Source organism: Caloenas nicobarica, chromosome 1 (genome assembly GCF_036013445.1).
Source record: "Caloenas nicobarica isolate bCalNic1 chromosome 1, bCalNic1.hap1, whole genome shotgun sequence".
In the NCBI taxonomy this organism is placed as follows: domain Eukaryota; kingdom Metazoa; phylum Chordata; class Aves; order Columbiformes; family Columbidae; genus Caloenas; species Caloenas nicobarica.
In genome coordinates, this window is record NC_088245.1 from 115,369,484 (window position 1) to 115,382,846 (window position 13,363).

The window sequence follows — 13,363 nt, forward strand, 5'->3', positions numbered from 1 at the left end:
AAACATTTATTTTTTAGAAGTAGTAAGGGCAGAAGATGTGGAGATAGTAAACTCGTTGTTAACGTTAATGAGATCTTAATTCTTGCAAGAGAAGAGTTCTGCTGAAAGACATAGTTATCTTCAACTTTAGAAGGAAGTAGTAAAGATGTATAGCTAAAAACTTTCTGCCCTGCAGTAGCTTAGGTTTGGCTCACTGTCACATTTCACTTTAAGTAGCCTAGGTATCAAAGGAAAGACTGAGAAATGTGACCTGGATAGATCTTCATTTATTTCATAGGAATGGATCACCCAACAGATGAGTTTGAGCTGAAAGCAGCTCCATGGTAAACACATATTGCTGATCAGGGCTAATTCTTTATGCAAAGCAGAGCGTTTGGATGATAACATGCAGACACACAAACTTTAAGCAGAAAGTGGTACTTCCTCTCTGATCTAGACTGTAGCAAGAATAAAAGAACTAATCCCTCTCTTAAAATTATTGCTATTAAGTTAATAATAACAAAAACTCATACAAAATTGAGCATATTTGGGACTTTCAGTTGGGTTGTATGAACATTTACTATACTTTGACTAACATTTTTCCTTATGACACCTTTAACTGTTCCTCTGAAAAAAAAAAAAAGCCTGTTTAAATGCTTCATTTAAGGCAAACATGATTAAAAATGTGACAATAACTAAGTATAAATTTGACTATTAACTTTAACGTCATAAACTTTAAAGGACCAATGCCATATAAGAATATTAAATCTGCTGAGAGATAGAAATTCTTCTCCAACGTATCATCCTAAAAAACACATCCAGTCTAATGACACCTGAGGTACATTATTGGTGACCAACCTCCAGCTGGACTTAGTGCCAGGGACCATAACCCTTTAATCCTGGCAGTTGAGCCTAATTTCAGTCCACATCACTGTCCTCTTTATTTAGCCTGTACTTCATCAGTTTGTTTATGAGTGTGTTATGGGAGGCTGCTGAACGCCTTGCCAAAGTAGAGATAAAAAACAGCCACTGATCTCCACATGCCCACTGAGTTAGTCACATCGTTGTGGAAGGGAATCAGGTCAGCCAAGCATGACTTCCCCTTTGTAAATTCACGCTGACTACTCCCAGACAATTTCTTATCCTTCATATTATTGGAAATGGTTTCCATGATTATTTACTCCATCATCATCCCAAGAAAAAAGATGAGGCTGACTGGCCTGTAGCTCCTTGGGTTCTCCTTCTTCCAGATAGGAATGACATTCGTTTTCTTCCAGACTTCCCCCCAGCTGTCCTGGCCTTTCTAAGATAACTGAGTGTGGCCTCACAATGACATTAGTCAGCTCCTTCAACACTTCTTGGTGCATCCCATCAGGTCTCATGGACTTTCATTTGTCAAATGTGCTCCCTAATCTGATCCTCCTCCACCAAGGGTAAGTCTTCCTTGCTCCAGACTTTTCCACTCATCTTGAGGACCTAGGATTGTTCAGTGCCAGTCTTACCAGTAAAAACCAAGACAGAAGCATTGAGTATCTCAGTCTTTTCTGTGTCCTTTGTCATCAGATCCTCTGCCTCATTCAGCAAAAAGAACAGCACAGCAGCAGAAATCGATTCATTTCAAGGCAGTAAAAGCAAAAATATAAGAGGAAAGTGAAGGCTAAAATACAGGATTCAAAGAGATATTGAGGCAGATAGCTGAGGAACAGAACAGTATAAGATCACACAGTTAAGAACTTTTATAATGCCGAGGTATAAGACATAATTCATAATTTCATAATTTGACAAAATTTTCTCTTTTTTTTTAAATTACTGCAACTTTAGCAATGCTCATTTATGTAATTTTGGAGAGAAATGGAAATAGAAGGAAAAGGGCATGCTCATGTGCAGACACCAAGCTACTTCTTTTGTCCTCTAGCAAACAGAGTATAGAACTCATGAAGCAAAAAAGCTATATACAAGTTGATATAGCGAGGCAGCATCTGTAACTTCTGACAAACAGAAAGCATATATAACCTCTGCCTTCTCATTCCGATCTTGCACTTCCCTGAAAGCAGAAAAGTGTAATTAAGCAAAATTGTAAGAGAGAACTGTACTGCAAATAAATATTACCCTGGCAGTAACCACAAAATTCATCTTCACCTGTGACCCAGAACCAAATCTGCAACAAGGTCTGCACAAATGAATACATTAACCTAGCGAGTTGTCTGTCCTGTTAGCATGGTTTAATGGAAGAGTATAATGAAAGAAATATTTCACCTTTTTTACAATCTTTCCACACAGTTTTCCGATTTTTCTCATAATGTTTATTCAGCCAGGTGAGGATGGTTCGTTCATATGAAGAATATATATTACTGGATAAAGGTTCCGATTTTATTCTTGGCATGTTCTGCACGCTTTCCAAGCTGGATGGATCACTGATTTTATGTGAAGAAACATGTGCAAGAACAAACACCTGAAATTAGAAAAAGTGTTTTTAAGCATGAAATGTAAAAAGAACAATTTCAAGTTGAATGATAAAAACAACCACTTCAAAGTCAAAAGGTTTTCAAATTTAGAAAATATTTGAAACATCACACATTAGCATAAATGTATAATACGCAAGAGAAAAGATTTGCTGAGGTTTTAGGGAATTCTTTGCTTTCTTAAACAAAATGCAAACTGAAGATTCCAAATGATCTTGGGAGGTCTGGAAAGGTCCCAGTCGACTGGAAGTTGACAAATATTGCCCTAGTTTTCAAGAACAGTAGGAAGGAAAGCCCTGGTAATTATAGGCCTGCAGTCTCACTTCAGTGTCTAATAAAATTACAGAGAAGGTTATTCTGGAAGTTACTGAAAAATAATTGAGAAACAATGCAGTCATTGTTCAGAGACAGCATGGGTTCATGAGGGGGAAGAGATCTGGATAGACCAGAGAGGTGGGCAATCAACTGTATCAAATTTAACAAAAGTAAGTGCCGGATTCTGCACATGAGGTGGGGTAATCCTACTTAAGCTGGGGGATGAGATGCTGGAGAACAGCACCTTGGAAAGAGATCTGGGGGTTTGGATCAATGGCAAGTTGAACATGAGCCAACAGTGTGCCCCGGCAGGCAAAATGACCAACTGTGTCCTGGGGTGCATCAAGCACAGCTAGCCAGCTGAGAAAGGGGATTGTCTCACTCTGTACTGCACTGGTGCAACCCCACCTCAAGCACTGTGTGCAGTTTTGGGTATCTCAGTAGAAGGAGGACACCAAACTCTTAGAAAGTGTCCAGAGGAGGGCAACCAAGATGGTAAAAGGCCAGACTTAAAAACAGCAGCTGAGGTCACTTGGCTTGTTCAGCTTGGAGAAGAGAAGGCTGAGGGTGACTTCATCACAGTTTACAACTTCCTCAAGGTGGACAACAGAGAGGGAGGTGCTTATCTCCTTTCTCTGGTGATCGGCAATAGGGCACAAGGAAAGGAAATGAAGCTGCTTCAGGGCAAGTTCAGATTGTTTTTCATGAACTGCTACAGCATAGGTGCTTTCCACAGGGTGCAGTCCTTCAGGAACAGACTGCTCCAAGTGTGGACCTCCCATGGGGTCACAAGTCCTGCCAGAAAACCTGCTCCAACATGGGCTCCTCTCTCCATGGGGTCACAGCATCTACCTGCTCCAACATGGGGTCCTCCTACTGTGGACCTTCATGGGCTGCAGGGGCACAGCCAGCCTCATCATGTTCTTCACCACAGGCTGCAGGGGATTCTCTGCTCTGACACCTGGAGAACCTCCTCACCCTCCCTCTTCACTGACCTTGCTTTCTCCAGGGCTGTTTCTCTCACACCTTCACACTCCTCTCTTCTGGCTTGCTGTTGCACAGCAGTTTTTTCCCCTTAAATATGTTATCCCAGAGGTACTACCACCTGGGTGAGCTGATGGGCTCACCCTTGGCCAGTGGTGGGTCCATCTTGGAGCCAGCTGGCATTGACTCTGTGAGACACGACAGCAGCTCCTGACATCTTCTCACAGAAGACACCCCTGTAGTCCCTTGTTACCAAGACGTTGTCATGTAAACACAATACAACATCTGATTGAATCATGTCATTTCAAGTTACCTGGTTTTTAGAGTTTCATCTCATCAGGAAAAAAACCTTCAAAACCAAAACAACACACATGCATACTATCAATTTGGGGGTTTTTCTGCTCTATGCTAGTCTGTCACACAGCTATGAATAATTTCACAAACTGAAAAAAGAGCAGTGTGACTTGCTTTCTGGTCACTATGATTGCATTCTTCCATATCCATGTTCTCATGCGTCCTTTCATGGGTCTCAGCCCACACATGCATCCTGTTTGTTACTCTCTCAGTGTTTTTTCTCATGTTTTTATTTTAGATCAACTCTATAACTTTATTACATACCTTCTTTAACATAATTTTTGTCATTCTTTATTATGCTTTTTCAGAAAATAGCCACATAATCACAGAATAGTTGAGGCTAGAAGGCACCTCAGGGGATTATCTAGTCTGAACTTCCTGCTCGAAGTAGAATCAGGTACTGTAGGCCAAAAGCATTATGTTCAGTTGGGTACTAGATATCTCCAAGGATGGAAATTCCACAAATCGTCTGGGCAACCTGTTCCAGTGTGTGACCACCCTCACAGTAAAAAAGTTTCTTATGTTTAAATGGATTTCCTGTATTTCAGTTTGTGCCCACTGCCTGTCACCATGTCACTGGGTGCTACAGAGAAGAGTCTGGCACTGTCTTCTTCACACCATCCCACCAGGTATTTACACACATTGATAAGATGGCCCTTGAACCTTCCCTTCCCCTGGATGAACAGTCTCGGCTCTCCTAGTCTCTCCCCCTGTATGACAGATGCTCCAGTCCCTTAAATCATCTTTGGGATCCTTCACTGGAATCACACTCCAGTGTGCCCATGTCTTTCTTGTACTGGGAAGACCAGATAATAATTACATTTTTCATTTATTTTCCATCCATTTGAATAAAAATAAATAATGATTTATTTTTAGGCATGCAAACATTACTGATCACTGGTGAGCATATCAGATTTACTTTGGAAAACATTATTTAGACATCAAAAATATTTATGTAACATCAGTTAAAAAAAATAAAATAACATTAGAGAAGTCCATAGTGACCAAGTTCATTATATCTTAAAAGGAATAGGTATTATAAAAAGGCTTGCCTATTTTAAAATTCCATTGTAATATAAGATAATAAACACCACGGCTATGTATATGTCTAGTCATGGAAGAGTTTTCTTTATTCATAAGAAAATATTTCTATAATGTTTAATCCTACAAAATGTAGGCAGTTCTAACATAGCTTTTCCTAATTGAAACATACTAACACACTGCTAAATTTTCAGAACTAAGTAAATGAAAATATTCTCACTCTTTTTTTTTCTTCTTTGTTAAAGAGAAATAAAACACTTAAAAGTATTTAGTTTTAAATACCTGTTTGGAAAAAAAAAAAAAAATGAATATACCACAGATCTTGTTCAAAACAGTTTTTTGCCATCAATTCTTCAGAATTTCAGTAGTAAATGTACGCGCAATTTACCTTGTATACTTGCAGTAGCACATCTGTCCAAGCTCGTTTGCTCATTGTCTCAAAGACACTGTCCTCCAGAATGAAGACATGATTGTTGCTAAATATGTCTGAGCTTTTCACATCTCTTTTTTTCAACTCAGCCACATGACCCTTTAAATAAAAGAATGGGATTTAGTTTCGATATTCATTTCAGCAGTTTGGATAGGAAACTCGCAAGAGTATAATGATGAATCAATGGCATAAATGACTGATAATATCCACTATAGTGCAATCAGCATTAGAACTATATACAGTTCACTGCTATCTCAGGAACAAGAAGCACAATACAGAATTGACAGGAGTTGAAAGCAGCAATCAGGACCGCGAGACAATACATGGAATATTTTTTTTTATTTGTAAAAAACTGTAAAATTAATTCTACTTTGAGAAAACATATCTGTTGGAAATTAATCACAGGTATCAGCAGTATCAGAAGGAATAAAAGAGAGAACCCAGGGGATGAGGGTGTAAGTGTTGGTATCAGTTTACATTTCTGTTCAATCTCATGCATGTGCTTAGAGTTACGCAATCCAAAAGAGTCACCACAGTAGGAATACTCATGGTCCAGAGAGGACTTCCATTAGTCTTCAAAGGACTGACACTAACCATGTGGTCTTTGTTAAGAAAAAAAAAAAAAGAAACAAAACAAACACAAAAACCCCAAACCTACCTTCAGTGCAGTTTGCACTTTAATCCATTTCTTATAATCATCAGGTTCAAGCAGAAATTCAGGCATCACATGAGGAAGATATGCTCCTTGGCTTCTGAAATCATAAAGCAGGAAAAGATAATAGGTAAGCAAGCTAATTCTTTTTAAGAGCAGTCCTACTTTTTCAACTTGCTCAACCTATGTGTAAGCTCTTTGGAGTTCTATCTGAGTTCACTTTGGACTAATGATCCAGTTATACTAATTGCTTTAGACAGCTTCTGTTTATGAAGTTCATGTTCAATTCCTATGCTTACAACTAAATACTAAAAGCACATACAACTCTGGACAGGCTGGCTTTTTTAGGAGAATTGCTCCTCCATAAAGGATTTATTATAGGACAAAGCATCAAAACACATAATACCCACTTCCACGTGAAAGCCAAAGGACCAGTGTTACATAACATTAGTAAATTAAAACTTGATGATGCTTTTATCTGTCTGCAGGTCTGATATTGGAAGTCTTATGGGTGTAAGCAAAGATATTTCAAAACTCTGTTAATTGTTAAACTGACCTGCCATCTGCTCTCAAGTGACTAATAAATGCAATAGGAAAAGTAACTAAAAGCAACTTCATCAGACTGAGTACCAAAAAAAACCTAACTTCCAAGTGAAGAAACACTATTCTTTATCAAAAATGACACAGTTTAAACAAATGCTGGGAAGTGGGATAAATAATGAAGAATTCGTAAGTTTATTTTCTTTGGAGGAGCAGAAGAGTTTCCTGACCTATAGGTCGGAAGTTTATCTTAGCATATCTAGATTTACATTGTTCTCCATGATTTTAACATGGCTAAAGTGAATAATAATCAGATTAGCTTTTCTTGTTATATAGCCAGTCTGTCATTCAAATGAAGTGATCATACTTTTCTGGTGTACAGTCCAAATTCAATTGACTGTGTACGTAAAAAGTCATCCATCACAGTTTGAAATTAGGATCCTAAAACTTATCTTCCCACAGAATTATAACTTGCTGGTAATAGCACATTTTTGTCTCCATATTATGCATAGTAACATTATCTTCTCAGACTTTTGAAATGTCATGTCTCATACAATTACCTAGCATGTTTTTTAAGACACAAATATTTTAATCAAGGACCCGAAGTAGCATCGAGTTAGTAGTCTGTTTCTAAAACTCACCATGTCTTCAATTCCCATTTTCCGCCAAAGTCATAGGCTCTGTCCCATGAAACCCCTTTAAAATTTCAGTTCTTCCCAGATGATAAAACAAGGAAGCTATTAAACATTTATTGTTTCAGGTGTCCTATCTTTCTTTCAATGTTTTTACTTGGTAGACGTACAGGAATAGGTGTAATCTACAATTTTCATGCTCAGAAAAGCTACATAACATTACATTTCATCATAGTAAAGATGGGTTCTGTATAACAATGTTTTCATAATTGGCTGCATTTTATTATTGAGAAAGACTATCTTTAAAAAAAAAATCCCTCCTCATTAAGGTCAATATTTAAAATTATGCCAGTTCTCCAAGATTAATATTTTCACACTGTTAAGATGTTTTTCCTCAAGGCACACAGCTTGCAACAAAGTAGCTACTTGTATTGTAAAACACCCAAACTTTTCCTTTACTGTGGTGGAAATGTACCAAGGAAAACTTTTGATGGAAGGAAAATAAAAAAAAAACTGATACTTGAATGTTGCTTGAAACAGTAAACAACATCCACCTGCTTTAGCAAGTGGAAAAATTGAGAGATGAATTTTTTTGAACCATGCTGACCAGAAAGTAGTGTTTAGGGGAAGAGAACCATATGTTTCTATTCTCAGAGTGCTTTCCTGAGCTTCAAAAGGAGGGAATTTCACTTTCCACAAATAACGATGAACATGCAGGGATAGCAGATGACACTAGCCTTTAAGATTTGATGAGAAAATACAATGGGACATATCCATCAACTCCTTTATTTAGTATCAGAATGCATATTGAAGTTATGAAAACAACAGGAATCTGTAAGCATTGTTCTTGGTTACTGAAGAAAGGCAAAGAGAGATTTTCTGCCACTGCCGTGATGGCTCCTCCTTATCAACTACCGCTATGTTATCTGTGATGCATAGAAGAATGCTATTCTCACTCTTTTAAATAAAACTGACATGGATGGAAGTTGCAAATAAAGGTCCAGTGTTGTTGGAGCAATGCGCATTGGTTTCATAATGAGTTCAGATACAGCTATATCACTGTTATTATTTAGAATAGTATGTAAATTACAGTTTTTAAATGGCTTTACAGCCTCTTGAACACTAGGTAAAGATGCTAAAAAGAAGCAGAGATGCTGTGTTTCAGGGCTTCTGATGATCTCTAAGGATCTCATGACATTAGACTTTCTCCAAAGTTAATCTTCTCTATTTCACAACAGCAACAGCCAAGAAGGATGAAGAAGAATTTATTAACCTTTTTTGATTTGCACCATCTTTGACAGTTGTTCTGTACTATGTGACAAGATAAGATTATCAATTAGGGTAGCTAATAGCTAAATTTATTCAGTAGCAGGAGTAGTGCTTCCATTTCTTGGCATTTTATTAATAAAAAGACTAATAGATTACAAAGTAAGTCTACAAAATTTTTGCTAAAGCCAGTAATTACAGGACAAAGAGCATCAGTGGAATAGTAAGATCATTAATGACAAACCTGATCTGACTATCCACTGAGTCTCTCTAAGTAACGAGGTTGAGGGTCATCTTCTTTTGAAATTAAGGGAGCAGAGTTCCTGTGAAATTCCTGTGTTGGATATAACCCTACCAGAGGACACCTCAACTAGTGTAAACTGCAGAGGATAACCTTAGTAAAAATTAAAGTTTATAATACATAAACCTTAGATCACAAAAGATACAATATAAAGGAAACCCTAAACCTACTGTGTATTGTTGAATTGGAATTATGTTTGAACTGTGCTAATAAAAAAGTGTAGAAGATGCATGCATGCATATTTTATCATACAGGTACTTACTTAAGGAAAGCAAGCAATGAAGAATGCTGATAGTGGAGCCGTAACATTCGTTCCACTGGATCACGGGGCAATGACTGGTTTGCTGTAACCCCTGGTACTAACTGTCCACTCAGATGCAATAACATGTCATAAACAGTCTTAGTATCTTTGCCAAGGTCTTGTTTAAAAACCTTTTCTTGTGAAGAGGTCTTCTGGACTTTACACACATCACTGAGACAGAAAAATCAAATATTATTCTTTTAAATTCACAAAGTGAGCTAACATTATATATCTATCATGGTGACAAATTTATTAAATCATGAAGTAAAAACAGCAATAACAAGATTGAAAAGTATAGGACTTTTTCCTTTTCACAGAACTTTTCATGGAATATTTAATATGCGAAATATTTCATAAATAAATTTGTGTTTGTCACGGCTTTCTGCCAAACACGACTTTGATTTCTATCATGTTTATAAATGCCGATGTGTTTATGTCCCAGGAGACTGGCTTCTTCATTACTTAATAGCAAGCTAGATAAGATCAACTAAGTGAGGTCACTAAGACTGATATATTTTCAGGATGTGTGCAAGACGATTATGAAATTTGCTTTCCCATCTGTTTCTTGATCTTTAGACTATGTGGGGACAAAAAAAACATATTGTTAAAACACTTATTTATGCCACCAAAGAAGGGACAGTTGCTGTAACTGTGTTCATTCTGGGAGGAGAATCAATTTCAGTTAAGAGGGTGACATATAGTTTGAACTGCATATTTAACATACACTGCATTATGATATATCAGAGCATCATAGTTGTAAATATATTTTAGAAAGTGAGAAGTAACACCTGAATTACATTTTCATAAAAATAGCATGTAGATGTTACAATTTTAATATACAACTGTGCATTAGATTAGAATCATATTCCAAACTCTTTAGTATATATGTTAACATTTTATTAGGCAGACATAAGCTAGCTGTAAGCAGGTATGAATTACCGTCTGAGTGAATATGGTATTGAAATAGGATTTTGTCCTTTAGACCAACCAAAGAGAGTGAACCAATTCTTAACAGCAGTTAGGGTTTTCTGAAAAAAGATGTACTCCTCTTTATCTTCATCAGGAAAAAATGATAATTCGGATTTATTTTCTCTCGCATCACTTTGACTGTCACCTTCACTCTCTTCACTTATCGTTTCATAACTCTCACTTTCAGAAGTAGTGTCTGATTCTGAATGACACAAAAAAAAATCCAGGAAGATTCCTTATTTCTTTATTTTTGTCTAATACAAAAACAATACTTTTTTTAACATGCAATTGTTTTCAGAAAACAAAAAATTGTCAGACAATGAATTCTCAACTTATTTCAAGAATAAACAATTCTTGAAATCTAATTCGCTTAAAGAAAAAAATATTACCCAATCAGAAAAGAGAAATTCAGGCATGACTTACAAAACCACAGACAGCAATCTTAAAGAAACAGTCTTACATACAGTTCCTGTACATATAGCTTTACTGGCTAGCCAGTGCTAAGTTCCTCACCCCAATCACATTGCATGGCTCAGTAAGTGACTTGTGTTCAAACAGTTTATCAGGTATTGTATAGGTATAACTAAGCCTACGTCCCAATCAATAAGTCTTTTCTACCTTCTGTTAGAACTTCTCTCTCCTAAATTCTGACTTGGTCAAAATTTAGATTATATATTTTAACAACTACTAGTTGTTAACAACATCAACAATATTATTGCATAAAAGATAACCAAGAAAAAAAAGAACACTTTTCTTCGTAGCACACATAACTTGGATGATTACATCCTTGAAGGTCTATTTTAATATCACTATTGCAGTTTCAATGTTTCATTAAATGATGAAAAATAAAACTAACTAATACCTTAGACAGTGAATAGGAAAAAAAAATCTTTTGGGGATTTAAGAAGTAAAACCAAAACAATATGAAGAAAAGACACTCGTCCTTTTTAAGATCATCACCCACACAGATCTGAGTATGTGCAGTTCTGCCAGCTGACAAGATTATTTTCCCTATCTCATCACTGCCACTTTTGCCAAAGGTTATTGCCTTTTGAGATCTGAAATTGAGTTGCTCTTTTGAACTTTCTTACATCATTCCATTAAAAATGAATCATGTTGGTAAAGAGCAACTATTTAATCTGTTTAACTATATCTATTTGTCTTGGCAATACCTTAGAGAATGATCACTCAAATATCAGCAGATCTGCAAGAGTGGAATCCTAACAGTGATGAAACAGCTTCTTTAACTTCCTAGTTAGAAAAATAGCAGCTGACAGAGATGTCAACAGCCCCAGACACCAGTCACCTGAAAACATTACAGAAGATCTATTACTCTTAGTTCATATGGAACCTTAACTGAGCGCCACTGACAGTAGTTGTTTTTATACAGTACCTCATAAATGCAATACAAGTATTGAAGTCTTAACTGGGCATATAACTAGATCTTTGCAAAATATAGCATATTTACAGAGTGTATGTGGTTGGTTAGTTCATAACTACATAAACAATGCCCTTCTTAGCAAATAATTGCTTAGGTTCAGTCAGTAGTTATTTTTCTGCTGGCTCCTCCATGGACATTTTATTGCAAATGGGACCTTGACTTTTTGGGGTTTTTTTAATATACTTTGACTGATTTCCCTTCCACTTAGTCAGCTAAAAGGAAGGAGTTTTGTCTGCTTCTATACTCTAGGCCAGGTTTCCCACGGTGTCACAGGAGAGGATAGCCTTCCCAATACCAATATTCATTGATTACATCTACCCAAGCATTTCAGGCAAAGCTTAAAAATGGAAACATATCTCTTTAAAGCAGTAAGCTGAAAAACAGTTGTAAGAGCTCGAAGAGCTTAAATTGAACAGCTGCATTATACCTGATTCAGAATCTTCATAGGTTGAGTCAGTGGTTGCACCAAAGGAACTTGAGGAAGAACTATGTGAAAGTGATTGTGGAGTATAGCACGGATGTAGAACAACTTCTCCACTACTGTAGTGTTTACTGTCTATAAAACAAGATTACAAGATGCAGTTGAGAAAACATATTTTATTGCCTGTGCTCTAATAGGTTACAAATGGATATCTGCTTCTCTATTTTTCTATTTTGTGCCTCAATTAATCAAGTAACGGTTCTCATTTTACTCATGATGAAAATCTCACTTTGATCATTCAGACTGGGATCAAAAGGAAATTGCCTGCATAGTTTTTCCATTAACTGTATGTTTTACAGGATGGGTCTTCGCACTTGCAGAAAAGCGTCCATCAAAACAGCATTAATTCAAGAATACTAAGTCATGAACATAATATTCTTAAGGAACTTTTTACCACAGCTCTGTAGTGAGTCTCAGTGTACCATTACCAAGGTCGCTCAGACTCAACAACACATATTTTATAAACCAAGCTCAAAAGTATGCTTTGTCAATTCATCAGTTCTGTCAGAACATTTGTTCTGGCATTCTCATATTGGCCTATGATAGGATTAGAGGACCCTCTGCTATCTATTTCTGATGTCAGTCTCCAGAACAAGAGTAGGTCGGGAATCCAGTGGAGTTTCCAGGGAAGTAAACATACCAGCAAGAAAAGGAAGAGGTCTGTATTATTATCTTCAATTTTTGACTGCTGGCACTGTTATTCATATGGTTTGGAGCAAATAACACAAGAGCATGATGTCAAATATGTGGAAGCAAAGCCTTCCTGAATAGCTTTCATAGCCACTGTGTTGTATTGATATGGTTTGGTCACATTAAACAGCATTCCACATCAAAACAGTCCATTAAAAAAACATATAAATTCTCACGTAATGACTTGCTTCAAAACTGATACAAACTGGTACTGTGAACAAAATAATAAGCAATCAATACAGGACAAATACCCCATTACTAATGGGAGATCAGTTCTAAAATTGTCACTCTGTTTATGTCTTAATCGTCAAAGAAAACCTACAAAGCAACTTCAAAAGTTAAGCTTGCAAAAATTATCTATTGGTCACCAAAAAAAAAATAAAATAAAATAAATCACACATCATTTACAATAGATAATATTTTTCCCCCTTTCCTGTCTTGATTTTATTGTGTTATGATCCATGAATGATATGGAACCTATATCTATATTCTAAATGGGAAAAAATAATTTTAAAAAATCATTAC

The 13,363-nt window shown here is 36.5% G+C and overlaps 1 protein-coding gene across 1 annotated transcript in view; it reads right to left on the reverse strand.

Moving 5' to 3' along the window:
• CFAP47 (cilia and flagella associated protein 47) overlaps positions 1-13,363 on the reverse strand; it is a 311,215-nt gene that overhangs the window by 234,644 nt on the left and 63,208 nt on the right. Inside the window, exons 28-33 of the mRNA XM_065651976.1 lie at positions 12,095-12,223; positions 10,197-10,428; positions 9,219-9,428; positions 6,224-6,317; positions 5,524-5,664; positions 2,236-2,431 (exon numbers count right to left, since the gene is read on the reverse strand). Of these exons, the coding sequence (XP_065508048.1) occupies positions 2,236-2,431; positions 5,524-5,664; positions 6,224-6,317; positions 9,219-9,428; positions 10,197-10,428; positions 12,095-12,223 (1,002 nt within the window). The remainder of the gene's footprint in view (positions 1-2,235; positions 2,432-5,523; positions 5,665-6,223; positions 6,318-9,218; positions 9,429-10,196; positions 10,429-12,094; positions 12,224-13,363) is intronic.